The sequence below is a fragment of the Temnothorax nylanderi genome, unplaced genomic scaffold (genome assembly GCF_030848795.1).
Source record: "Temnothorax nylanderi isolate EJ_2023f unplaced genomic scaffold, tnyl_v1.0 TNYL_tig0435_pilon, whole genome shotgun sequence".
Taxonomy (NCBI): domain Eukaryota; kingdom Metazoa; phylum Arthropoda; class Insecta; order Hymenoptera; family Formicidae; genus Temnothorax; species Temnothorax nylanderi.
Genome location: NW_027249497.1, coordinates 14679 through 41978, shown reverse-complemented (window position 1 = coordinate 41978; position 27300 = coordinate 14679). Strand labels below are relative to the sequence as shown.

Here is a 27300-nt window from a genome sequence, read left to right as displayed (position 1 = left end):
GGTTTCAAGATAACTGTAGTGACGACTCCGCTCCGGTGACGACTTCGCCCCGGTCTCCCCTACTCTAAATAACAAAATAATTACAATATGGATCATCAAGTAAATTTAATATTTTATTTGTAAATTAAGTTTATATATATATATATATATATATAAAAACTTAATTTACAAATAAAATATTGCAATTAAGTTTATATATATATATATATATAAACTTAATTTACAAATAAAATATTGCAACATGAAAAACAAAATTGCTATATCTTATATATATATATTTTTTTTTATACAGGAATCTACTTTTTTCTTTTTCAATTACGGAAAACTAATAATAGTTGTAAGATATACATACAGATAAACATAGTGATTTTTACACAGGTATTAATGATTATATCATAAAAAATTAACAAAATGTGCAAGTAATCTTGTACTCCACTTTGATGCTGGCCATGCCTGCACGCTTTTTGACAATTATATATAAAAACAAACTACCAATAATTACAAAATACCAATAATACTTGTTCGTTTGCAGAATTACATATATTGTAGAATTATAATAAAAATAAAGATAGAAAAAAATATGGCGTTCAGAGATGAAAAAAATTTTTAACTTAAGAAAAAAAATTAATAAGTTTAAGTTTATGTGTTTTAAAAATAACTAATTAAAGTTAAAAATTAACTTAGGGGAGACCGGGGCAAACTTAACACCAGGCTTTTTCCCAATTTAAATCTATCGTAGAAACTTGCCTTTCCTACTGTAAATGCGTCTTTATGTGTCAGTATTATCAACAGAATTTGGTGACATTCTGAGTTATGGTGTAATTTCTAGCGCGACATAAGCGTTTTTGATGGTAAAAAGTAATTTTTCTGATCTCTCAAAAATTTCTACTCTTTCATCGAGCTTTACTCTTACAAATCTACCGGTAAGTGATTTTGATGGGAAAGTCGATGCTCTGTACGAATCCGATAATAGTTTTTGCATATTTTGAAAATTTTTATATTTTTGGAGTGACAAAAGTAAAAAATGACGTTCGGGGCAAAGCCGACACCACGCCGTTTCACCGGCTCCCAATAACAAACGATGCTTGTCATACAGCCATATGGCCCATGACAAATGTGTGCGCACGTCTAATCGCGAATTTACTTGCATAAATTGTTTTTCAGACATGAGTTTAGATGAATATAATTGAATGTTCAACAATTTTTGTTCTTATTATTTTCAATTATTGTTTTACTTAATTCCGAATTTTTGTACTTTTTAAATACACGATAAACAATGTATTTTTAGTTTCAGACAATAAAAAATAAGTTCCAGATCAAATTGTGTCGATCAGGCAAAGTGTCGAGTTTGCCCCGGTATTTTTCAATTTGAAAATTTGTCTTCGCGTCACTTTCCTTTCCTGGAGGCAAAACTAAGCGACGTACAGCAAAACTTCCTTAAGCAATTTTGTACCTGAAGGAACACTTTTTAAATGTGTACCATTAAATTTGCTTGAAAATTTTAATTAATTGTTGAAAATTGCCTTTAAAAAAATTGTGTCGAGTTTGCCCCGGTCTACCCTATTTTAAATTAACTAAGTTAAGTTAAAAGTTATTAACTTTTAATTTCTTTCTTTAATTTCTAACTAATTAACTATAGTTACTATCCAACCTTGAATTTAAGATATAAAAATGTAGAATAAGTGTATATAGATATGTAAACATACCGCACTGTTGCTGATAGTGCTATAATATTGTATACAGCCAGAGATGTGTAAAATGGGTGTTCAAACCCATTTGAAATAGAAAATGCAAAATAGTTGAAACCTTTCCATTTAAAAATGCAAAATACAAAATGCTTTTTAGACAACTATTAAAAATAAGAAACGGAAAATAGGCATTTTTTAAATGGTTTTAAAAAATAAAAATAATTTTTTTAAATATTTATGTTTTTATATTTATTTAAATTTAAATTTTTATTTTTTATTATTTATCCAGTCCGGATCGTAAATAGAATTTTTCTCTCTAATTTTAATTATCATATCAACGGTCCTTATTATTTTACTTATTATTATTGTTTATTATTTATATTTCTTACTATTATTTCTTGTACTTAAATTCTTATTTCTTTTAATATAAACTTAAATTACAAAAATTGAATTTTATAAACATTCACATATGGGATTATAAAAAATGTTTGCTTACATTTTGTTTACAGATATTTAATTATTCTTTTAAAATTACATTTTGATTGCATTGTTGTTTAGAAGTGGATGCTTTAAAAAAAAAAAGAAAGGCGCGTCTTACATAGGAATTAAGTATCTATAAAATATTTTTTAATTATGTTATTCAAACTTAAGTTTTACGAAGCCAATATAGTGGATATCAAAAGTAAAAATTCGACTATTTTTAATTTTGATATCCGCCATATTAACTCTGCCATTTTGAATTTATCAACTTTGACATCAGATTAGTATTCAGCGAACTGAAAAACCCTTAAATTTGAATAACATAAAATAAAATATCTCATAGGTCCTAATTATCGCAATTTTGACGCAATAGGCTCTATGTTAATCAGCAATATCTTTTTAATCATAATCGTCACAAGAAATTCCTTTTAAGGGTTAAAAGTCCTATAACTACATACTTAATTTTAATTGCAATAAAATTTCTCCAACACGTCACATATCGTAGTGATAATGTGACAAAATATGTACATTAAAGTAACCCTTTTTTTTGCAATTTTAACTGCTTATTTCTTAAAATTGTGACGTAATAGAGCAATTTAGTAAACGGGACCGTATTCAGCGTTTAAAACTACGGGAAATGATTATTCTGGTTCTTGTGCACTTTTTTTTTTGTTAATCGCGATTAATTTTTAGTTTGCAAGAAAAATGCATTTAAAATAGAAAATTTAAATGTAAAATAGTTTTTGAAAAAAATGTATTTTAAATGCAAAATATAAAATAGGCATTTTACATTTTGTATATATATATATATATTTCCATTTTAAATGCATCTATTTCAAATGATGTACATCTCTGTGTAGGCATCTATATTTAGGAAAGTGTCCCATCTCCAGGAACATGACTATTTACAACGCAGCAACCTGAGTCTATGTTTCATTTGGACGATTCTTATATGTTCCAATAATCAACTAATCTGATATTCTTTTCAGAATCATTTATTTGATCAAACGGTCAGAAAATGAAACCCATCTTTGTAATGGATATCACATTATTGATGCTATCGTCCACAGCAAAGTTGATCCGAACAAAGTGATAACAATTAATAGGCTTTAATTAATAGGCTTCCCTTCTCTTTGAATGGTTATCAGCGGCCTCCTGCCTTCTGGATCCGCCTTCGAGATCGTTTCAAGGTAATGGGCGACAGCACACACCACTCGGCGATACGTAAATTCTTATTCTTTATTTTTTGTTTCCTTGTTAGTGGTGGTAAGTGACCCCGCCCGCGCAGCGTTACCACGGCTTATGCATACGTAAAGCGATAATGTAAACGCTATATAAAAGCCAGATAAGAGGCATTCGCGAGTCTTCCTACTCGCGAAGACTGCGAGCTGTCAGTCGCGCGTTGATCGTTACCAGCACGTGCAGTTGTTAGATAAGATATGTTAGTTATGTGAGTGGTGCTGCGTTTGATACCGCGATCATTCTCCATTCGCAAAGTTCTCCACTCGCGATTCCTCATTAACGCCGAGCGCGGAAGAAGTTAGGTAGGCGCGTATCGGTGAATTTACTTACTTTTGTTCCTCCTCTCTGCTATCTTTTTGCATAAGAATCGCGCAAATAGAGATTTTTACGTGCTTCATCTGCTTCCACGAAATTTGATACATCCACATCAAAATTATGTGGGATCAGTAGGCGGCAATTCTTGCATTATCGGTTTCCTCTAGGTTTATAATTACGCGTATAATATTAATTTATTTTCGTTAAACTTCTCACTAATAGAAACCAGCAAGAAATCAGCCGTAAAAACTGGAAACAGATTTCCAAAGCCGTTATTATAAGAAAAAGACGAAAACAATGCATCTTGACGTGAAAATAATTTGCAGTACACGCATTAATAGATTTAGCAGATTAATCGATACGCTGAATATATATTGTATAATCAGATAGGTATTAATAATATATAAATATATTTGGATCGCGAATGAAGGCATCTGTTACGAAACATTTTAATAATCATTCATATATTGCAGTTTTTTTTTAATATTTGTCAAGTGCTAATCAGTAGGCGACTAATATTTGATAGATCACGATCATTTTCCGTGCTTCGAGGACTGATTTAATTTGCAGTTCTGATTCACCTAATCTCATTTGAGATAATACGTTTTATATAAAGTGTGGTATTTTGTGCTATGATCTAGGACAAATATCCATAATTAAAAAGAAAAAGAAGAAGAAGAAGAAACAAGTATCTTTAGTCTTCACGACAAAGACATGACAACTACTGAAACGTGCAAGATTAAGTCGACGACCAAGAACATAGGTCGCAGAAATGTCGTTCCCGTAATCCACGTTCGAGGAACGCACTACGAGATCGGCTTTGACATTGTAAGAATTAGATAATATTTATTCAATGATGAAATAGAGATTTTGCGAATGCACAATGCGATTCTTCAAATTAAGCATTGCCTTTCCCCAAAAACTCTTTCAGAGTTCGAAAATCAGAAAAACGTTCTGTTCCATTTTTAAAATCTTCGAAAGATCTGAAGAATAAGAAAGTTTCGAATTTTGTATTAATGTATATAATGAGTGTGTCTCATTCTTTTTAAAGGAATTTTGTGTTATTTTTATATATAATAATTGTTTTACTTTAATATTTAGGATAATAACAGTCATTTTTTAGTGCAATAATTATCGCATTTTAATTTAGCGTATAATAACAGATATTTCTATTCACTCGATTTGTTTCGAAATTCGATGTTGTCATTTTTAGTGATAAGTCAAGCGTGTCCTATTATAATTTTTTCTGTATTCTTTAAATGAAAAGAAGATTGTATGAGAAATAAGCATCTGTCAGCGGCCAATGTAATTTATATAGTGACACTTGTGTTCGCATAGAATATCGATAACGTAAAGCACACATGTAAATCACGATCGCCAATGCAGCTTGCAATGCAGTTTTCTCATGTCTGATCCGAAGGAATGAACTCCGATATGTCACACGCGATTTAAAAAGGTGCATAGCTAATCTGATCGACGTTAAGTGTAAGGTGATTAGACATGGATGGAGAGACAGTAAAAAAAGGAGAACGGTCATTGGCGTGTTATTCACCCGGATTAAATTCCTGTTGCTCTACATATAGTTATCACGCGGCATTGGTCAATGTAACGCCGTGTGTGTTCGATTAATTTTCGCATTTACAAAATCCGTTCTCTTTATCCTTTGTTTTTTCTGCATTAGGGACGCACCTTCGCCAAGATAATCCAGGATTTCGTGGACGTCTATCCACCGCTGAACGAGATTTATCTGCCGCTATTCGCGACTGAGCAGGGCAAGAAGGTTTATAATGAAACCCTTGACGCGGTTAAGAAACAGTTCCCGCAGTATTTGAGGGAAATCGAGGGAACGGCGGATGGTGCGAATGTATCGTTCCACAAGGTATGAAAAGTAATTTAATACGAAAAGGAATAAAAAGATATTCATTATATCGTCTTGAAGATATAATTAATTAATTGAGGCCATTGATGGAAAAAGGGCACATAGACTTATGTGCCCCTTTTCCGTAAATCGTCTAAATCGACTCAGGTATGTGTTATATATATATATATATATATATATATATATATATATATATATATATGTATATAATATATATATATAATATACAAAGGACATGCTCCTTCTTTAATGTTTACATTACGTAGATGCTGTTGTACTGCCGCGCGATCCTGAAGATTCGCGGTGTGTAATTTGAAAAAAAGATGATGAATATATCTTTATATAATTCATTGGAGCTACAAGTGACAAAAATTATACATTCCAACTTATAGAATAAGTCTTACTTAAAAAATTAATTTTTTTGTTTATTTTTCTATTTAATTTTGTATTTTTTATTTAAACAATATATAAAACAATTGTAAACTAAATAAGTAATTATATTTAATTAAATAAACAAAAAAGACCACTTTTTTATGATTTTGTGCCCTATTTATGGAAAAAGAGCACATAAACCAATTTTTTAAAACAATTAAAAATAAACAAATATCATCTTCAAATCATGACTTCTGTTTTCAAAACGTTTGAAGGACATGTTACTACACCTTTAAAAAAATTGATTTTAATTGCATTACTTTTTATTAAGTAATACGACTGTAATGAAAACTTTGAAGTCGATTTTTTCGAAATAGCGTTTTGACGTATGTGCCCTTTTTCCATCAATGGCCTCAATTATTAACAGTAAAGACCGATCGAGCAAAGTTACAATTTCTTATTTCGACCATCTTTGATTAAAAATTAAATAATTAAATCAATTTTCTCTTAAACTCAGCAAATTTGTTTGATTTGCTTACATTTAAGAAAGAATAAGTATTATTGGAATAATAATAAAAATTAAGTACTTAAATAAAAATTTTCATTGTTTTTATGATTTTGAAATTAAAACTAAGGCATAATATGATTGTCGTAGTTGTTTCTGATGCATCTGGACGACATTATTTTGAACGTTACCGGAATGCAGGGAAATGCACTTCCAGTCGGTTGTTCAACCATCATATGCAACCAATCAGGACATGTAAGAATGATAATAAATCAGAATAGATTATAGTATATCTCACTGTGTGTGTATGTGTATACATATAATGAGCACTCAAGGCAAAATATCGCGAAGTTTAATTTAACATTTTATTATTACCTAAACATAACATTAATGAAAATGTATGACAAATAACAGCGATAATCACCTACAATAAATAATTACTATATCAGATAACAAATCAAGAAGTAAATAAAAAGTTCCAGTTTTCTTCGGAGTAAACTCAGTCGACAGATATTTTATTTTCCATTGATGTATGTCACATAATAATTATCTGTTGTAGTAATTATCTTTGCATTATCTTGATATATATTTTAATCGCTGTTGTAAAATGTGAAAGTTAAAAGAATATGTACGAATATAGTAGGATAATGCCAATTTTGTTTTCTGTGAAAAACAATAATAATAATACCGGAATAAATTATCAACTTGAGAAACAACTTCCTCCTCCGTAAATCTCTTTGAAACGATTATTGTCTTATGTAACCAAGTACAAAACCACAACCATTATCTCATCATGACGTTATTATCTGAACAGTATTCGCAAATAAATTATAAATATTTGCACATCAAGTCCAAAGTCCGTATACATGGTAGAAAATGTTATGTACTCTACTCTCTCTGTTACTGATTATACTATTATTATATTATTTTATTCTATTTATGTCATATTATTTAATTACATGAGATTTATTTTATTATTCTTGTATTTATTTACTTAGTTGTTTATTTTTATTCCGTTTCCGTGATGCGCGCTTAATGAAAAGCACAGGAGATCTTGGGTCACAACGAGGATGCCGTCAGCGATACCTTGAACCACTGGTACCTCGTAAGTGCTCATGTAATCGAGGCGGGTTACAGGGAAGAAAAGTTTACTTCGTTGAGCTACGCTGGTTTCCTGCCGGGTTACACGATGGGCTACAATCATCACGGTCTCGTTTATAGCATCAACACCCTCAGCGCTGCGGTCCTGCAATCCGGCAAGACTCGTAAGTTTTATTTCTTTATAGAATACTAAGCATCTTCACAATTTAATTGTTAGTTGTTCGAAACGTAAGCTTATTGGGGAATAATTGCATTTGTGAACCGTTTTGGGCTCTAATCGAGATTTCGTTGTATATACAGCGCGATATTTCCTGACGCGAGCTCTGCTAGGCGTGGAGAACTTCGTGCAGGCGCAGCAGACGCTGAGGAACGAGGGTTACGGTGCAGCGGAGGGCTTCTCGGTGAACATGACGTTCCTCGCGCAGGAAGGCGACCGGATGTTTCACAATGCCGAAGTCGGCCCGGCCGAGGTGGGCGCTAACCGATCGCAGCTCAGCATTCTGACTGTCAGTCCGGGCGAGAATACGTCGCATTGCAACAAGTACATGATGCTTACATATATTGCACATAGATTTACATATTCATAAGAGCATTCCGTTCGTAAAATGACGCGTTTATTTACTTTTCCCGCTCCTTGAATACATCATTCTTTTACCTACTCTTGTTCCTTTTTAATCGTATATTAGCAAAGCGCAGAATATTGAAGTAATCGAATAAAATGCATACGACCCTGGTGGAAAAATATCTCAGAATTTTTCATATTATTAATCAGAATTTCTATAAAAATTTTTGCTAATATATCTTTGTAGAAATCTGAATATGAGAAAATTCATGCAATTTATCAGAAATTTTCATACATACGGATACTGAAATATTTCGAAAATCTTCATCCAATTATTTCTGAAACCTATCTGAGAAATTTTATATATTTTTTCAGAATTTTTCATAAGTCCCAATTCTTGCAAAATTTTTGAGAAAATATGAGAAATATGAGAAAAATATGATAAATTTTTTCACCAGGGGACCATATACTGCACGGATCAAGTGGTACGGTACGCGACGGTGCGATACCAAGCACATAAAAAATGTGACTATGATTACGTTTACACGGCCCGATTTACGCCAAAGTTATAACATCAATGTTACGTTAAATGCCGTGTAAACGCTCTTTTACGACGAAGTTATTACATCGATGTGGTTTACACGGCATTTAATGTCAATAGTTATAAAATTGATGTTATAACTTTAACGTAAATCGGGCCGTCTAAACGTAGTCTATGTTTACTATGACTATGTTCATGCAATCACGATGATGTGGTACTACTAAGCTTATTATCAGGGAGTTTTCACGTCAATCAAACTTTAAAGACATCATTAAGACGTCTTTAAGATATGGAGTGATCTGACTATGAATATCGGCCTAAAAGACATTTATAAGACGTCTTATGTCGCGATTTGAGATATTATGTTCACTGGGATATTTCTTATATAATGTTTATCGCGCGCGTAATTTGTTGCGATCAATATGATTAAGATCGGTGCAGTCCTTTGACTATTGACTCCTTATGTATCACAAATTATAATTTATTTTGTATTCTCTCTATATATTTACTCTAAAAAGAAATGTTTATTGAATACACACGTACACATGCACATACGCGCAAAGCGAGTTTGTCCCGCAAACCGCATTCGTAACTCTCGTACGTGCATATTTAGATGTACGTACGTATGTACATATGTGATATATATGTACTTAAACACGCATACATTTTCCTATACATCATTTAGCGGTTTCACAACTGCATTGAAGCGCGTAATATTTGAACGAATGTGTGATGTACGTGTATATACGTAATAAAAGCATGTACCCAGATAGCAAGGTGTTTGCATTGTTGCTGTCATGTTGCCGACAACATAGTATGTGTTGCTATCAGAATTGTGGCAACTGAGTCTGCATTTGTCGGCAAGTTGATGCCTTCACGATACAACAATTTTGTATAGCAACTTGCTAGCAACTTGTTGACAACTTACGCTGCGGTCTAAAATCATCTGATTCAAAATTCGAGCTGTTGCTGTCATGTTGCTGTAATAATTCATAGGATCACACAATGCTGCAATGTAATATTGCTAGCAACGCGAAGTAAATTTGATGCTGCTCTCTTGCCGACAAATTGCTGGCAATACATATATTCAATGTTGCCTGCGTGTTGCTTCAAATATTAAATTACTCGAAATCAATTGAAGCAAATGTACGGCAAGTTGCCAGCATCATAAGCAATCACAGGTTTGCGCGATTTTGCTCAGACACGCTTTGCTATCTGGGTACATATTGTTCTTTTAATGAGTTCACGGATGACAATTAATAATGTCGTAATATTAAAAAATATATATTTTAAAAATAAAATAAGGTTATCGAAAAATGAATACTTTACGAGATATTTCATATTTTATATTAAAAATATCATGACAAAATTTGAAATATCTCAGGAAATTCTTAACGAAAGAGAGCTTTATTATAGTGTTTTGAAAAGTTCTGGAGGTAAGCTACAAGAACATGCATTAAAAAATGGGGGTTTTCATTTAAGAAATTAAAAGTGACCTTTTTGTGATCTTCGAACTACTATCCAAGGTCAAACCAATGACACCATCTTATGTCCCTCTTGAAGTCACAAAACATTTGTATGAAATATTTTTCTCTGAAATGCTTCGTTTCTGCGAGATATAAGTTTGTAACATTTTAACAAACTCAACCTGTATATAAACTCTTCACAAAACTTAAAGGAACATTAAATTTTTCTCAAAAAATAGGCAAAATTCAAGCAGCTGTAACTTCGTTAAAAATGAACGAAATTTAAGTTTAAAAAAAAAAAAGGATTTTAACCCTTAAATGCCACACCTCTCAAGAATCTCGTAAATGACACATGGGGTCTAAAAGACCCCAGCATGAAAAATGTCTCCTTACTTATTGATTTTTTGATATTTAGTTATGAAAATTATTTTCAATGTTGTTCAAGGCTTAGAAAAGAGAATAAAATGCTTATATTGTTAAAATTTCAATTTCAACATAGTATAAAAAATTAAGATCGCCAACAGTTAAAATGTTGGCTCCAAAATCAAAAAAATAATAAATAATAAATAAATAAATATGAGCTCCATATTTGGCGGGAACATTTGAAAATATATCATTCTAAAGGGTCTGGGGTCCGCTGGACCCCGGGTGGCATTTAAGGGTTAAAGCTTGAAATCTCCACTTTCGAAAGGTCACTATTATATTTTAGTTTCTGTGAGTTTGGTAATTTTTACATATAGAAAACTACGTGCTGGACAAAATGGAAAATTTTCTTCTCACTTTGTGGGCCTGTCACGTGCACAAAAAAAATCTGCGAAAATTTTCGACTTCTTAACATGAAAGCTTAAAGTTTTCCCTACAAAATATATATTTTTTAATGTTTCTACGATTTTTTGTTACTGAGTTATCGCGGATTAAATAAGAAATGAGCATTTTGACTTTGATTGCTCATAACTTTTAAAATTATAGCTCATAATTTTTTTTACTTAAAACATTCTTTAGGATGTCAAAAATAATATGCAATTGTTCCCAATGCTTAAAAAATTCGTTTTTATTAAAAAAATATCGTTACTTAAAACTTTAAATGCGTTTTTCTCAAAATGCATTTTTCAAATTGGCGAGCAGTAGAACTCAAACAATTTTTGACCAATTTACTTGAAATTTTGACAGCATCTTTAAAACTAAATTATCCAAAGAAGTAGATACAGATTTTACGATTCATTAATAATTTTCTAAGTTATAGAGAATTTTATACAGTTTTTTTTACATAAAAATGAAATTTTTTGTTCAAATGCCATTTCTTCAAAAATCCATATTTTGAAAAATCCATATGTACTTCTCTAACAAATTTCATGTAAATAATAAAAATTTTTTTGTTTTGCCCTACGATTAAATGGTGACCACTTCTACTGCTCTCCCCGAAGCGAGTCAAATCAAACAAATGCTGCTTTAGACCCGCTATTTTGGAAAAAATATTAACTTAAAAAATTTTTTGATATACTTCGAAATATGTATAATAAAGTGTATAAATTGGAGGATATAGTTTCGAATGACCCCTGCTCCCGATCGACCTAAAATTTTACACATAAGTTGTTTTCGATGTGAGAAATAAAGTACGCGTGGTCCCAAGTACGGGAAATAAAAAAAAATTTATGAGCACTTATCGACTAATAAAATTGATTCTATATAATATATACAACATATAAAAAATATAATATACATAATATATATAGCACGCGTGTAAAGTTGTAAACCCATGTGGCAACTCGTATCGTGTGGAAAGTGTATGCGTGGAGGAAGTAGGTTCCGCTCCCCTCTGCAGGGGGCTCCACTACTATTAAACTAGACACATAGTGTGCCTTACAAAGTACATGTGTGAACTTTCCACGCGTGGAAAGTTGTAAGCCCATGTGGGATCTTGTTTCGCGCAAATGTGTATGCGTGGAGGCAGTAGGTTCCGTTCCCTGCGGGGGGCTCCACCTCCAAAAAAACTAACCTGACCCAATTGTTGTGTGGATGAAAAAATATATGCGTGAATACTATAGATTCACACTTTTCCACCCACAACAAAATTAATGAAAGATTTATTACTTTTACCAAAAAGTCTTGGTTATTACCGGTAAAATTGATAAATTTGCTATAATCCCAGGCAGCATGTTAATATTCTCCGAGTGTTCGCTGAATGTTATAACCGTTACGAAATAACTGTTATCTGCGTGTTAGGTGTTCGCCTAACTAATGTTCGAAGAATGTTCAGAGAATGTTCGTGGAACATTACGATATAACGTTTGACGAGCTTTCGTCAAACATTCGGATAACACAAAGCACGGGGGGATATTCCCTGTATACAGGGGGCAATTTTCGGGGAAGCAGCTTTTGAAAATTATCCATTTCGAATGGCGTATTCAGGATAATATTACCCATTTCTTTAATTCTAAATTTGCCACTGAATGCGCGTAACAGATGGGCCAGCAGGCTAAAAATATAATTTATCTTTCCTTCATTTTTTTCGCACCATCATGCTCACCTTCTTGAATGCACCTCTCATATCCATTGTAACCCGTGTGACACTTGATACACTTTAAGTATGCACGAGCTGGTGCGTCATAAATAAAGCAATGAACAAAAACTCTGAACACTTGATTATTGTATTTAATACCATCATTCTGAAGTACCTTAAGTTCATCTATAAAATTCGTCAAATACGAATCCAATGGTTCCGGCTTACCAGATCCACAGAAAAGGCCAATCACAATTGGTCTTTGGTCATATAATCCTATACATCTACCTAGTATGGGCCAAACATCAACAGAACTGCTGTTGGAGACTGGCAGGCCAGCAATATTTATATCTATACCTAACTGTAAAAAATTCGGTTTAATTCCACTCTCCATATGTTTTACGAGTCCGTACTTAATACCAACATGGACGTAACCACCATTATTTCAATTCAATTCAATTAATCTTTATTTCACTCCCCTTCCGGGGTTGGAAAGGCGTTTTTTTTTTTTCAGTAAAAACGTTCCCAAAAACCTTTACAAATTCTGCTATACAATAACATCATATCTATTCCCCCAAAAAGACCTGGCCATTGTGCGACCTCACAAGATTAACACCCGCCCTTCCTTTCCCTTATTAACCCTCCTGTCCTCCTCCTCAACTTCCTTCCTTCTGCTCCTTTTGGCTCCTGTAGCTCTTCACTCCATTTCCTTCCATCTGCTTCCTTTGAAAGATTTTCTTCTTTTCTTCCTTCTATCTCGTTTTCTCTGTTTCCTGTTTCTCCTTCCTTCCAGACTCAGCTCTCTTCTACAAAATCATAACAGGTTAGAAAAGAAGAAAAGACAAATTATCTTGGGCCCCTTCTCCCTCCCTCCTCTCTTTCCTCCCTCTCCAGCAATCTGCTCTTCCTCTTCCTTTTCCTTTTCCTTTGTACTCTCCTCACACTTTCCTCCATTCCTTCCTGTCTTCATTCCAGAATATCTCTTTTCCATTGATCCACAATCGACTACTCGTGGCTACCGCTGAATTTCCCTTTCTTCTCTCACTTCTTGCCTTTTCTTCTATCCTCCATCTCACGTGTCTTTCCTCTCTAGTCAGTTCCTCGTCCACAGTTACCCCCATCTCTTCTTCATTTCCCACCTTTTACTGAACAGCTCCTTTTTGTCTTCTTCGTCCTCCATTTCTACTATCAGCAACTCCTTTCTTCCTTCTCCTTTTATCTCCACCACACCTTTAACCCCCACCTTCCTATCCAACGCCATCTCAGCTATGATCTCCATAAATTCTTTCCTTTCTACTGGGCCTAATCCCTCTAATCCGCTCCATACCAAGGATCTCTTCCTCTTCGCTGCTCTCTCTCTTTCGGCTATATCCTCTCTATGCGCTCTCTCTCTCTCGCTTCTTTCTCTCTCGATTCTCATTTTTTCTTCCCTTCTCTTCACCATCTTCCGTGCTTTTCTCTTCTCCCTTTCCGTGCCTCTTCCGTTCCACTCTTCTTCCCTGTCCTCTTCTCTCCTTCCCTCTCCATCCGTGCTTCACTCCTTCTTTTCCACCCTGCTCGCCGATCCATCTTTGCTCTCTCTTTCGCTGACCTCCTTCTCCTCTTATATTTTCATATCACCTCTTCTTACCGTTATCCTCTCTTGCGTGTCTCTTCCTTTTCCCTTACTCTCTCTTCTCCTGTCATCTTCCTCCAATCTCTCCTTGCTACCTTCGTTCCTTTCGTCCTTCTCTTTTTTGTCTCTCCTTGCTTCGCTTCTTCCTCTCCTCCTTCTGTCCTCCTTCTCCTCCGTTTTTTCCTCCTCTTCACTAAATTTCCTTGATTCTTCGCTTCTCCCCTCCTCCTCGCTTGTCACCTCCTCCCACCAACTTCCACTCCATCCTTTATCACCCCATCCTCTTTCTGTGCATTTCCCTCCTTCATGTTTCGGTCTTTCATCCACTGTCATTCCTTTGCCGCTTTCCTCTTCCCTTTCCTTCTTTTCGTCCCTCTGCTTCTCCTCCACGTCTGTCTCTCCATCGCTCTCAACCATTCTCCTCTTCTCCACCTCTCCTCGTCCTCCGTCTTCCTTACTTTGACTCTCTACATCCTGCCTCTTTTCCACCCTCTCCAGCTGCCTCTTTATCTCCCTCATTTCCTGCCTGCCTAAGTTCCTGCCTAAGTTCCATTCCTTCCCGCTTTACTTCTTTCAGGATTTCCTGTCGCATTTCCCTCAGTTCCTTCATAATTTCCTTTCCCCAGCCATCCTCCTCCCTTCTCTGTCCTTCTCTCGGCATCCTCACCCCCCTTGTCGCTCCGCTATATTTCTTGCCTTCTCCGCTTCTTCTTACTTCCCCGACTTTACTCACTCCCGCTCTTCCTATCTTCTGCTCTTTTCCTCGCTTTCGTTGCAATCTTCTCTCCGCTTTCCTGGCTCTCCGTTTCTCCACTGTACTTTACGCCTTACGCCTTATTACCACGGTCCACGTGCCATCGCCGAGCGTTTCTCTTCTTCAATCGACCCACCGTCCTCGATCTATCGATTTCTATCGGTCTTCTTTCATTCGTTGTTGTGCTATACTCATTGCGCACCCGCCTTATCGACCTCCCTAGCAATCCCCCACTCGCCGTCGCGACAGCCGGTCTCTCATTCGTCGCCGTGCGCGCAGGCACCGTGAGCCCCAAGTGCCGCACCTCGACGCCCCGCAGTGGTGCCAACACACTCTTTTGGAGGGGCCGACACCCCGCGCCGTCTCAGCCCAGCCGGAGCCCACCATCGCCGCGCCACCTTCCTGTCATGTCTACGTCATCTTCCTCTTCCTCTGTGCCTCACCTCTGCCTTCCCTTCCCCCTCTTCCTTCCTTGACCATATCCTCCAACGCTTCTCCGAAATTCCAGTATCGTTCTCTATCCACTTCCCTCTCGGAGCTTCCTCCATTTTCTCCGCCTCCTCTGCGCCTCCTCCCTCGGTTCCAATGCACTGCTCCGTTCTCCTTGCCCCACTCCTTTCCAAAAACTTCCTTTCCTCTCCACTTAATTCCCGACCATCCGCTCGCTCCAAAAGGAGGTTTCTTTTTTCCAACCACCATTATTTAAAAGCTTAATATTCACATAGACTGGTGTTTGCATTATACACCGTGGATCTAAAGGCAAGTCAAGATGATCAGGCTTAAGTTCAGTTAGCAACATTTTAACTGAGTCAAATAAACACGTGAAGAACAATACCATCTTCGAAGGCGTACAACTAATGGCTCAATATCTGGTTCTTGATTTGATTTTGACAAATTGCTATCAATACAATTATTGAAAATTTCAGCCATTCTTGTCGGAATTAATACTACATTTGTTGAGAGCATTTGCGAAACAGAATCTTCAGCATCACAATCAGTTTGGGTAAAATGCATAGCATTATTATTAAGCATAGTTATTATTAAGTGAAGAGATTATGGGTTCATCACTCAAAAAAGCACTAACATGAGAAGAACTTGCGTTTGGGGAGCAGAGAATAACAGTAGGATCATGCGATGTCCCCTCTTCCAAAAAGAAGTCATCATCCGATATGTTTTGTGTTAAATTCACTAATATCTGTGCCATTTTCTGAATTTGACGTTGAGTAACAAGTTTTTTTTCCCGACATTTTTTTCGACTAATGTTCGTAAAATATTTGACGTCTATATTTTAAGAGATAACCAAATAGTCTTTTGAATTTCCACCTTCCTAATCTGAAATACGCGAAAACACTTTAAAAAATCAATTTTCAATAACTATCGTAACAAAAGCAATCATGATTGTCATAGAGACTAATAACTGGTTACCTAATCTCTATGCACGACTAGCCTACAACTTAACGTTAGGCTGATAGCAGAGAACGTTAAGTGTCTGCATTTCATTTCGTTCTCTGCCATCAGCCTTATAATTCCTGCATAAGAAGAAACATTGTAAACTTACCTGGCATAATAATGTTCACTGTGCAATAATATTTAATTAAAACCCGTAGAAATGATCTGTGTCCAAGCAGTCCAAGTTAGGTGAGAGAGAGAATGGTAGATTGATAACCTTTGCTTGCAATGCACAGGCGCAGAGATGACGTCACGCTCACCGCGCTGTTACGATGCGATTCGCGTCTGCGTATTGCGGACGAAGTTTAATACCTGTTCCTTCTCTCTCTTCATAGCCTCCTTCTCACTCATTCCCTTTTTGCCTCTTATTCTGTTCATCCCCCCTTGCTCCATTCCCAATTCCCAGTATCCTTTATTTGATGATTCGATCCGTTTTTAAAAAAATTCGGACTTCGAGTATATTTTGCTACAAGTGTTGGATCAAAATGTTCCGAAAACATTCGCATCTGAACACAAAAATAACGCGACTAAAAGGCAAAATAGTAATATACCTGCAACGTTTGTTCAACGTTTAGATCATAACTCTTTGAAAGAATTTATTTTCAGAATGATAGCTGACTGTTCGGAATCAAACAGTAAACATATATAACACAAAACTAACATTCAGCGAACATTAGCATGCTGCCTGGGATTTATCACATTTATCACCGTATGTTGAAAATTATGCATAATAACCAGTAATTATGTATAATTATCGAATTTATCACTTTTACAGTAACATATGGAGGGGTTAAAGCCATAGTGGTGTAAGTCACTTTTTTTAACCTATCGAGTTAAGTTCATAGATGCAGTCTACACATGCAGATATGTTGAAAAAAGAAGAAAAAAAAGTAGTCAAAAAAATTGACTTACACCACTATGGCTTTAACCCCTCCATATATATCATATAGAATCAATTTTAGTAGATAAATGCTATCATAAAAAAAAATTTATTTTCCGAAGTTGAGACCACGCGCCTTATCTGTAAACCACTTATCTGTAAACTTATCTGTAAAATTTTAGGTCGATCGGGAGCAAGGGTCATTCGGAACTACACCCAAATTGGATTTTGTAGTTACTTTATTGTTTCTCCAAAAAAATTTTCTAACAATCACGCGATTTTTGAAGATTCAAAGTGGTCTAACCCCTTAATTAAGAAAAATGCATGGTAGCGCATCTTCTTGTACTAATTTACAACGACGCCGCTAGGTGGCGCATAATGGTAAAACTGACTCGTAAGTAAATTTCAGTTGGGAGCTAATATTCGCTGTGTGCGCAGAGACTAGTGCTGCCACGGTTAGTGAAATATCGCACTTTTTGATGGAATAGCTGTATGGAATAGCTGTCAACGATTGTGAATATTCGAGCTACGTAAACTGTCGTTAGGTAATTTCAATCTTAATTTTAATGATGATATTACACAAATTATAGTTGAAAAGATTTTTTGAGAGAAATTAACCTACATTTGTTTTAAAGGTTAACCTCTCTCTGACTTTTTGCAATGAATCTTATCTTACGAACGGGATTTGGACCTGTCACTCATGACATTAAATTTAATCCAAGTGCAATACCAAAAGGAAAAGCCTTAGCAATATCACATGTGGTTCGCGTTGAAGAATTGCGTAATGAAAATATAAGTCATTTAATAAGGTGCAGTGTAATACCGCAAACATCTGTCAATGCTATTCCGTACAAGGTACAATTACATGTAAGTATATCAATATTAATGAAATTCAAGACAATCGTAAATAAATAAAAAAACGTTTAAACAAGGACAAAAAATTATTGTTTTGATTAATTATTTATTCAAAATACATTATTGCAGCTTTCCGATAAACGTCACATAACTTGTGCATCGTGCACGTGCGTATCGCAAGCCGGAAGAAAATGCAAGCACATATATGCTCTTATACATTATGTCAACTCTAATAGGAGTGTTACAAAAACAAGTCTTGAGCAGGAATGGGGCAGACCATCAGACAAGCAGTTGGGCCATGAAATGTATGCAAAACCAATGCGTATCGCAAACTTATTTAAATCGAAAGCACCCGAGACCAATTGTGCAAATTCCAGTGTTCCTCTTAGTCTACAACTCGGAGATCTCAAGCATTCCTCGGCATTACGAATAATTCTCAAAGAATATAACGTAACCCAAAACGAACGATTCGTCAAAGAAATTTTGTTACAATATATCTACTTAGCGATTGAATTCAGTGACATTAATAATTGCGATGCATGCATTATTAATTTGCTTAACTTTTGCGAGGATCATCTAGTATACTCATCAAATTATATAATAGCGGATGAAGTGCTGAAAGCTTTTTACGCACGAGAAGTTAATCTGGGTGAGACTCAAATAATCCAGATATGCGTGGACACTCGGGGACAGTCTTACTCAGATAAATGGTTTTCTGTGCGAAACATTAGGATCTCTGCTAGCTCAAGAGCACATTCGATCAAAACAAGGCAATCAGAAAAGATAGATGCTTTGGTCAACAAGTTTTTGACTCCCTCGTGTATAAACGGTCAAGCTAAAAAAAATACACAGTATGGCTCAAAAAACGAAGGTAAAGCTTTGAAAGAATACGAAGCCATCCATGGAGCAAAAGTCATTCAGATAGGAGTAGTGGTATCAAAAACTCAGCCGTGGCTTTGCGCATCACCTGATGGTGTGGTAATTGAAGATGATTGTATAACGAAACTAGTTGAAATTAAGTGTCCTGTCTCGTGCGAAAAACTTCCGGTTGTCTACTTTCATTCGTATAAGATAAACGTAAAATATCTATATTATTGGAATGGCAATATCGAGCTAAAAAAAGTCACCAATACTACACTCAATGTCAGATACAGTTGTATGTGACTGGACTGACGGTATGTGACCTTTATGTCTGGTCTCCTAAGGGAAGCTGTGTCGTGTCAGTTCACAGAGATGAAGATTTTTTGAAATTTCTGATCCCAAAACTTGAGAAATTTTATTTTCAACACTTTTTGGAAGCAATAGTGCGTTCGGACAATAATAATAATGTATAAAAAAATATTATAATATATATAGAATATATAAAAATAATATATACATATAATAATATATAAAAATTTAAAAATTAAATAGTAAAATAATTAAGAGGTTTCTCATAACTTTAATATTTTATTTACTGTCAAACCGTACCTTTGGTGAAATAAAATATTAAACAATGTTTTTATTTATTTTATATTTTATTAATTCGATATTTATTTGTATACAAGTATTTGGATATTTATTTTTATACTGAACATATCATATACCGAGCTCTTTATTCTATTCTAGTCTACCTTTGCGATCTCTGTTTCATCTAGATCTCCGTTTTTAATAATCGGTGGCTGCAAGTTCACAAGGACGCCACACATGAATACAATATTATCGGCATGAGGAAGCATATCGATTGAAAATTTATCCAAAATTTTGTAAATTCTCAATCTTTGCATAATTCTTTCGATGTGAATTCTCACTTTCGCGACTTTATACGTTCTCTCTACATCTTCAGCTGAAAACTGTGGATCGCGTAAGAATGGCGGCATAACAATTAGAGCTCCTTTTCCATTTTCATCAATAACAGTTTGAATTCCAGGAAAACCTTTATCCGCGAGGACAACATCACCAGGCTCGAGCAAGTCTAATATGCCTGAATTAATAGTGATTTGACTATCACTAGTTCGTCCTCCATAACAATTCGAGATAAATGAAATTAAACCACTCGGAGTGCATCCAACAAAAATTTTTGCTGTAAAGCCTTTTTTATAATGCGAATACAGGTACACCCGATTTTCTACAGTATTTGGTTGTTCCACCTTTATTTCGGTACAATCGATAATTACTCTGCAATCCTTGTACGATGTTTTGAAAACTTCGGGCAAAGTATTTTGAACTACTTCTCGACAAGGCCAGAAAATGAATCGACTACAAGCAACTCTTAATAATTGCAAAGTAGTATAAAAGATACGAGAGAGGTAGTTGTTCTATGAATGCGAAATAAAACTCCTATGGCTGAGAATGACATTCCAGTTTTCATCTTCAAGAGGAATATAAGAAGCCGATTTTTTGTAGAAATCTTCTTCGGTTTGATATCGGGTAATAATTTGAGCAGCAATTGAAAAGTGGATAAGGTGACACCGCCAAGATCAAGCATTTCTTGCTCCTTTGTTATTGACAATATGCCATGAAAACCTGTTGTACACACTATTGAATTTTTCAAATTAGAAGTATCAGGACCAATCGCTTTGTCGATCTGAACAATATCAGAACCGCAACATTTGTCTATCATATGCCTTCTCTTAACAATTTGTAAGCCTACGATTTTCAGGTATATATACTTGAGTTTGTGCATGGCAAATCTCATTATGCACATATTGAGTGCATATAAACATCTCTGTTCTTTCATAGAGATTTTTACAATCCACAGTAGTTTCAAACATCGAAACCTGAACCTCCTGGTTAACTTTGAATGATGGTGCAGGGGCCTCGATTAATTTATCAAAATAAAAAGACTGCTCTTGCGGTTCCTCTAAAGTATTTTTTCCAGCATCAACTTTCTTTACATTGTCCTTGACACACAATGTATTGCATATTCTTCGACGCATATGTCTGTTGAATCTACACAAAATAATACACACTTAATTATATTTTATTTTATAAATTATAATTTAAATTTTACTACAAACAAGTAATTATAATTTTTATTTACCGTTGAATTGAAGATTTCTCGGTAGAACTTAATTCATGATTTTTTTTTGCCGAGATGCTCGGAACGTAACTCGGACTTGATTGTATTGAAGATGAACGATTCTCCACGAAGTGTGCACTGCAAATTCGTGAATATTTTGTTGGTTGCCAATCATGTGAGCTACAGACAAATCGTTTCAAAAATTATTTGTATGACAACATAGTACAAATTATTTTGGTATTTATTTAGAATACGGGCCTCACCTCCAATATCGATAAAATTATGTTTAACCGACGCGTTTTTACACGAAACGAAAGAATCTGGAAGAAAAACGCGGCGGTCTGCCTCGCGAAGCGAGATATTAATCGTTAAAGTTGACGACTATTTGGGTTAGAAAACCTGTCATATCGATGAAATGTAGCGACATGTACATGCCCCGTGGTCACATGTCGATTAAGGATAATTTTATTGATATTGGAAAAGTGAGGCCCGTATTCTAAATAAATACCATTATTTTAAACGAGGTGAAATATGATCATATAATCTCAAAGAATATACTTACTTTATTTTTTGTACCCAACGTATCCACATTTTTCGCTGCTCAATTTTATAAATCGCTTTTGGAAAGGAATAAAATTTTATTTCTGAACTTGTATTGTGAAATACATTCTTACACGTGTGCACGCAACAATTTAAATTTCCTTTCCGCAATTTTTCCATTACGATGTATTAGAAAACTCCAGCAAATAATGCAAATTCCGGCCACCATGGGCGCTCTAAGTCCTACTTTTCCGCTATAGTATACCAGCGCACACAGCGAATAAGCAGGCCTCCGGCGAAGCAAAATCATAACATTCGCAAGACATCTTTGCCAGCAATATAATGCAAGACTCACCCAACACTGCTGCGATGATATATGTAGATATACAAAATAATATTTTTTAAAGTAAGATATAAAAATGTATATTTTCCAAATATTAAAAAAAATCTTTCAAACGTAAGACAATTATTGCTGAGTTAAATATATTTTATTTTTTGAAGCAATATTTCTAAAAAATTTTACAAATATTATTGAATATATTTATTTTCAATTTTTTTTAAATATTTTTAAAAATATATTTTTTACATGATCTGGCGGACATAGAAACATTCTAAAAATATTTTTTTGAATTATTTTAACTTTTCTAAAAAATATTTTAAAAATATTTTAAAAATATTTTGTGCTGTATGGGCAGGTGACAGCTGTATGTGCCCAAATTTTTAATTTTTTTTCGTTTTTGATGTAAAATCGTGTGTCCGGAAATAGATTTTTGTGCGTACTTTAATTCTGTAAAAGAGTTTTGCAATTTTGTAAAGCCAATTCAAAGATTTCTTCTAATTAAGAAATGTCGGTAATTACTGCCACTATAGGATCCCCTCAAAATCCTTTTTTTAACTTAAATTTCGTTCATTTTTAACAAAGTTACAGCTGCTTGAATTTTGCCCATTTTTTAAGAAGAATTTAGCGTTCCTCTAATTTTTGTCAGGAGTTTATATAAAAAGCAAAATTTCCGTACTTATTTGTATATGATATCATATATGATCATATATGACCGTATATAATTATAGATATATAAATTATATATAAGAAGCATTTATCAACGTAGATTATATATATATGATTATATGTATATAATCATATATAAACACAACACATGTATATTATATAAATATTATATTTTTAAATTCGGATTGTCCAATAGATGGCATCTGATTTGTTTTTCGTATTTAAAATTTGACGAACAGTGGTATAAGAATGGTATCAAAAGACACGGCAGCCCTGGCGAAAATAAGAAGCTTTATAAAGTGTTGAAAACCGTTCGATGAGGGTTTTTTTAAGAGTTTATACGCTTCCAAGCTTTGTAAGAACGCTTACACAACGCCGTTAGGTTTCAAACGTTTTAAAACGATTATCAAACGCTATATATAACGTTTCGTGAAAGTTCTACAATGTTGAGGAGATGCTTTTCAGAGCACGTTTAGTAAACGCTGATTCACTTTCGTGCAGAGAGTTTGTTGTCAGACTTTTCATACGTTTAGCAAATGCTTTTCCCAACGCCGTAAGACAAGTGTTTTCCTTCCGTTCAGCAAACACTTCTTCAATACGGCGAATTATAGGGTGTTTACGCAAACGGCTTGGAAACGCCTAAGAAACGCTTTTCCCGACGTTGTAACACGAGCGTTTTTCCTCCATTCAGCAAACGCGTATATAAGCAGACCCCCTGTGAGGCGAAAAGTAGATTTCGAAATTATCCTCCATTATCATTAATAAAAATTATTTTTCTAACGACAAGAGTAAACGCTCGTTAAACGCTCAATAGAGGCTGGATGCAGTTTCCAATGATAAAAGTAGGCTGCGGTCCACTTGACGTTACAAATGCTTTGAAACGTTCTTCTTCTCCTTCTTTTTTCATTGAAAGAAAGGAGAAGAGGAATGCTTCGAAGCATTTGTAGCGTCAAGTGGACCGTAGCCGTAAACGCCTATTAAATGCTTAACAGAGGATCTAAAAATGTTTTAAAGAACTCTCAGCAAACGTCATACGTCATGTAAACGCTGTGCAAACTCTCAAAAACGCTATGTACAAACGCCTTTCAAACGTTGCAGTGTGTGAATTTCCGCTCTATGAACTCTTTACTGACCGTTTCCAAACTCTCAACGAACTCCCGCAAACGCTCACGTAAACGCAAAAGAAACGTTCACGAAACTTCTTATTTTCGCCAGGGAGTGTCTCATGCCAAGCAGCGCCAAGTTATATACATATGTAAATCACTTCACCTTTGATTCTAGCTTTTGAAAAAATATACACTTAATTTATCAATGCCTTATTCCTTAATCGAAGTTAACAGAGTTCTTTTTCAATATTTATTGACCCAGTCAAAATAGGTCCGATTTAAGCATTTGACAGAAATAATTCCAAAAGTTTTGAAATTTATTGGTAGAGATGTTCGTTTAGGCTTACTAATGAACATCTAAAAAGTCCTGAAAAATTGAAGATGAGCGTTTGCCGCCATCTTGAAAAATAGTTATACTTTTTCAGTTTTTTTGCATATATCTCGTAAAATATTGACTTTATTGAAAAAATAGTCATTATCAAAATAAACAAGACAATAGACAATTATTAAATTGTCAACAAAAAAGTATTATTTAATTTTTTCATAACTATAATAGTTTTCGAGAAAATGGGCTGCGAATGTCGTGTAAGTAGCTAGTGAGGTCCAAACACTTTTTATATTATACACGAAAACCTCTATTTTTTATTGTACCATCTGTTTCTACTAATTAATTTGAACAACTTTTATCAGATAAAAATTGAAGTGTTGCAAGGGGAATGTAATATTTGTTTGATCTTAGGTGTAGGCATTAAGATCATGTAAAGGTCACTTTCAATTTTTCTAGTGAAAAAGTATATTCTTGAGACCAAATCAAGTCAAAAAGTCCTGTAGGGGAGACCGGGGCAAACTCGACACGATTTTTTCAAAGGCAATTTTCAACAATTAATTAAAATTTTCAAGTAAATTTAATGGTACACATTTAAAGAGTGTTCTTTCAGGTACAAAATTGCTTAAGAAAGTTTTGCTGTACGTCGCTTACTTTTGTCCCCAGGAAAGGAAAAGTGATGCAAAGACAAATTTTTAAATTGAAAAATGCCGGGGTAAGCTTGACACTTTGCCTGATCGACATAATTTGTGTTATCGTGTATTTAGAAAGTACAAAAATTCGGAATTAAGTAAAACAATAATTGAAAATAATAAGAACAAAAATTGTTGAACATTCAATTATATTCATCTAAACTCATGTCTGAAAAACAATTTATGCAAGTAAATTCGCGATTAGACGTGCGCACACATTTGTCATGGGCCATATGGCTGTATGACAAGCATCGTTTGTTATTGGGAGCCGGTGAAACGGCGTGGTGTCGGCTTTGCCCCGAACGTCATTTTTCACTTTTGTCACTCCAAAAATATAAAAATGTTCAAAATATGCAAAAACTATTATCGGATTCGTACAGAGCATCGACTTTCCCATCAAAATCACTTACCGGTAGATTCGTAAGAGTAAAGCTCGATGAAAGAGTAGAAATTTTCGAGAGATCAGAAAAATTACTTTTTACCATCAAAAACGCTTATGTCGCGCTAGAAATTACACCATAACTCAGAATGTCACCAAATTCCGTTGATAATACTGACACATAAAGACGCATTTACAGTAGGAAAGGCAAGTTTCTACGATAGATTTAAATTGGGAAAAAGCCTGGTGTTAAGTTTGCCCCAGTGTCGAGTTTGCCTCGGTCTCCCCTACCACATTTTCCTCCAACAAACAATTATCGAGATATCGTATTGAAAAAGTTATCAAGTTGGCCTTAAATATCTAAAAAAATTTAGGCAAATAAAAAAGTGTTTCAGGCAAAAGTTGCCCACGTGACCAACGGAGTTTAGTGAGGTTATGTGCCATGTTGTGATTCTTATCGAGGGAAACGTGTTTTCGGAGGTCAAAAGTAAAATTTTTTGTGCGTCGAAAATTTGTAATATCTTAAATATTATTGTGTCTCCGAATCTCAAAGTAAGTGATTCTAAAGAGTAATGCATGCTGAACACGAATCCAGTGAAGTTTTTTTATTTTTATTGATTTCTAATATTTTATGAGCGACCAAACTTGAAACTTGTGTCCGGGGCGAAGTTGTCACCAAGCCGTATCATGGAGGCTTCCGGCGAAAATCAAAGTCAAAGAAGCAGCAGTGGTCGGATTCTAACGAGGCCTTGGATAATATGTGCTGCGTGTGTTCAGAGATGACAGAATAGAGCTGACGAGAAACGTGCGAGCGTAGGGCACATAAGTGTGTGCGCTTTTCTTGTAATTATTTTCCGCCATCGTGTTTTTAATTAATGTTTCCATTTTTCTATTAAAAAATAATTAATAAAATGTAACCTGTCATTTTTCATGATCGGAAGTATGAATTGTCATTTAAAATTTTGTCCGAGAATGGAGTGACGACTCCGCCCCGGCAATTTTGACATTTCAATTTTTGCACCTTTGTCGTTTTCACTCTATTCCAGTTGAACAAAGCGACGTAGACCAAAAATGTCCGTATAAATTTTGTAGCCAAGGGTTCACTCTTTACAACGGTATACCACATTTTACTAAAATTATTTGTTTTGTTGTTAAAAATCGGCACCAAAAAAATAGTAACGACTTCGCCCCGGTCTCCCTTATATGTAAAATTATGAGCGAAATAAAATAGGAGCAATGGTAGCGATCTGTAATGATGAGGAAGCAATGTACAAGTTTCTAATTTGCACTTTTTTTAATTTTAAATTTAACTTTTTTTATGACCCTTGAAAAAGGGTCAGCTTAGTAGCACAAGTGGGGTTTTACAATTGACGCAATGTCAAATCGATGTTAATTTTTGGAGTTCAGGCTACATATTCCATATATGGACTTCGCATGTGGACCTTTGATCGCGTATAAAGCTGGGTCTAATCAACCAAATCCTAAAGTATTATATATGAAATAGAGGTAGAAAAGACTGAAAAATATAATAAAATTAGAAATAACCCGATATCTCAAAATTTGCGGAAGTGAGAGCTGCCACAGGCATTTTTCAAAAAATTCAAAATTTTATAAAAAATGAACCCTTTTACCGATCATCACCAAATACAATACCGACTTTCGTTTAATGATACTCTACATGTAAAAAAAAATTGAGCCCGATATCTCAAAATTTACTAAAGTTAGAGCAATCACGAACATCAAATCCGTACACACACGCACACACGCACACACGCACACACGCACACAAGCACACAAGCACACAAGCACACACGCACACACACATACGGACATTTTTTAAAATTGGGATTTTTCGACGTTTTAGAACATTCTGAACACGAAAACAAACAAAGATTTCTTTATGAGGAAGCAAAACCGAAAAAGTGCACCTATTTTTCAAGATGGCAGTGAACGCTCACCTTCAATTTATTAGGATTTTTTAGACGTTCATTAGTAAGCCTAAGTAAATATCTGTAACGATGCGTTCCTTTCAAAGGCATCGCTCCCG

At 34.7% G+C, this 27300-nt stretch overlaps 2 protein-coding genes and 1 long non-coding RNA gene across 10 annotated transcripts; 1 reads left to right on the top strand and 2 right to left on the bottom strand.

Moving 5' to 3' along the window:
• The first annotated feature begins 2245 nt into the window (after positions 1-2245).
• Positions 2246-20319, top strand: Tan (C45 family peptidase tan). Of its 8 annotated transcripts, XR_011720959.1 has the most exons (9): positions 3408-3712; positions 4367-4553; positions 5407-5604; positions 6632-6736; positions 7530-7746; positions 7883-8123; positions 17759-17894; positions 17985-18216; positions 18334-19712. XR_011720959.1 is itself a non-coding variant. In XM_071721752.1 (7 exons), exons 2-7 carry the CDS (start codon positions 4440-4442, stop codon positions 17835-17837), a joined length of 954 nt encoding a protein of 317 aa, XP_071577853.1. In that variant the 5' UTR covers positions 3407-3712; positions 4367-4439; the 3' UTR covers positions 17838-18280. The 8 variants fall into 8 exon arrangements, 3 of the variants coding, with proteins under 3 accessions (XP_071577853.1, XP_071577854.1, XP_071577852.1); XR_011720961.1 differs by lacking the exon at positions 3408-3712 and adding an exon at positions 2246-3358 and having other exon boundaries at positions 17759-18216; XR_011720960.1 differs by having other exon boundaries at positions 3407-3618; positions 17759-18216.
• On the bottom strand, positions 13101-15763 carry LOC139782725 (uncharacterized). Its single transcript, XM_071721760.1, has 3 exons — positions 14257-15763; positions 13767-13917; positions 13101-13615 (listed from the first exon to the last, which is right to left on the bottom strand). The coding sequence occupies exons 1-3, from the start codon at positions 14783-14785 to the stop codon at positions 13498-13500; spliced, it is 798 nt and encodes a 265-aa protein (XP_071577861.1). The 5' UTR covers positions 14786-15763; the 3' UTR covers positions 13101-13497.
• A 658-nt stretch (positions 20320-20977) lies between the features above and the next one.
• Positions 20978-21554, bottom strand: LOC139782717 (uncharacterized). The gene is made up of 3 exons (XR_011720957.1): positions 21469-21554; positions 21227-21385; positions 20978-21135 (listed from the first exon to the last, which is right to left on the bottom strand). It is a non-coding gene; the product is annotated as an uncharacterized lncRNA (long non-coding RNA).
• Between the last annotated feature and the right edge of the window lie 5746 nt (positions 21555-27300).

Bases quoted from the DNA above. Each gene is read 5' to 3' on its own strand.
- LOC139782725 (XM_071721760.1), bottom strand. From the start codon at position 14,785: ATGAGGGAGATAAAGAGGCAGCTGGAGAGGGTGGAAAAGAGGCAGGAT. The intron at 13,918-14,256 runs AAGAGGAGAAGG...TGGAGATCATAG, and splicing joins AAGAGGTGATATGAAAATAT to CTGAGATGGCGTTGGATAGG. The intron at 13,616-13,766 runs GTAACTGTGGAC...TCTGGAATGAAG, and splicing joins GAAATGAAGAAGAGATGGGG to ACAGGAAGGAATGGAGGAAA.
- Tan (XM_071721751.1), top strand. From the start codon at position 18,010: ATGAATCTTATCTTACGAACGGGATTTGGACCTGTCACTCATGACATT. The intron at 18,217-18,333 runs GTAAGTATATCA...ACATTATTGCAG, and splicing joins CGTACAAGGTACAATTACAT to CTTTCCGATAAACGTCACAT.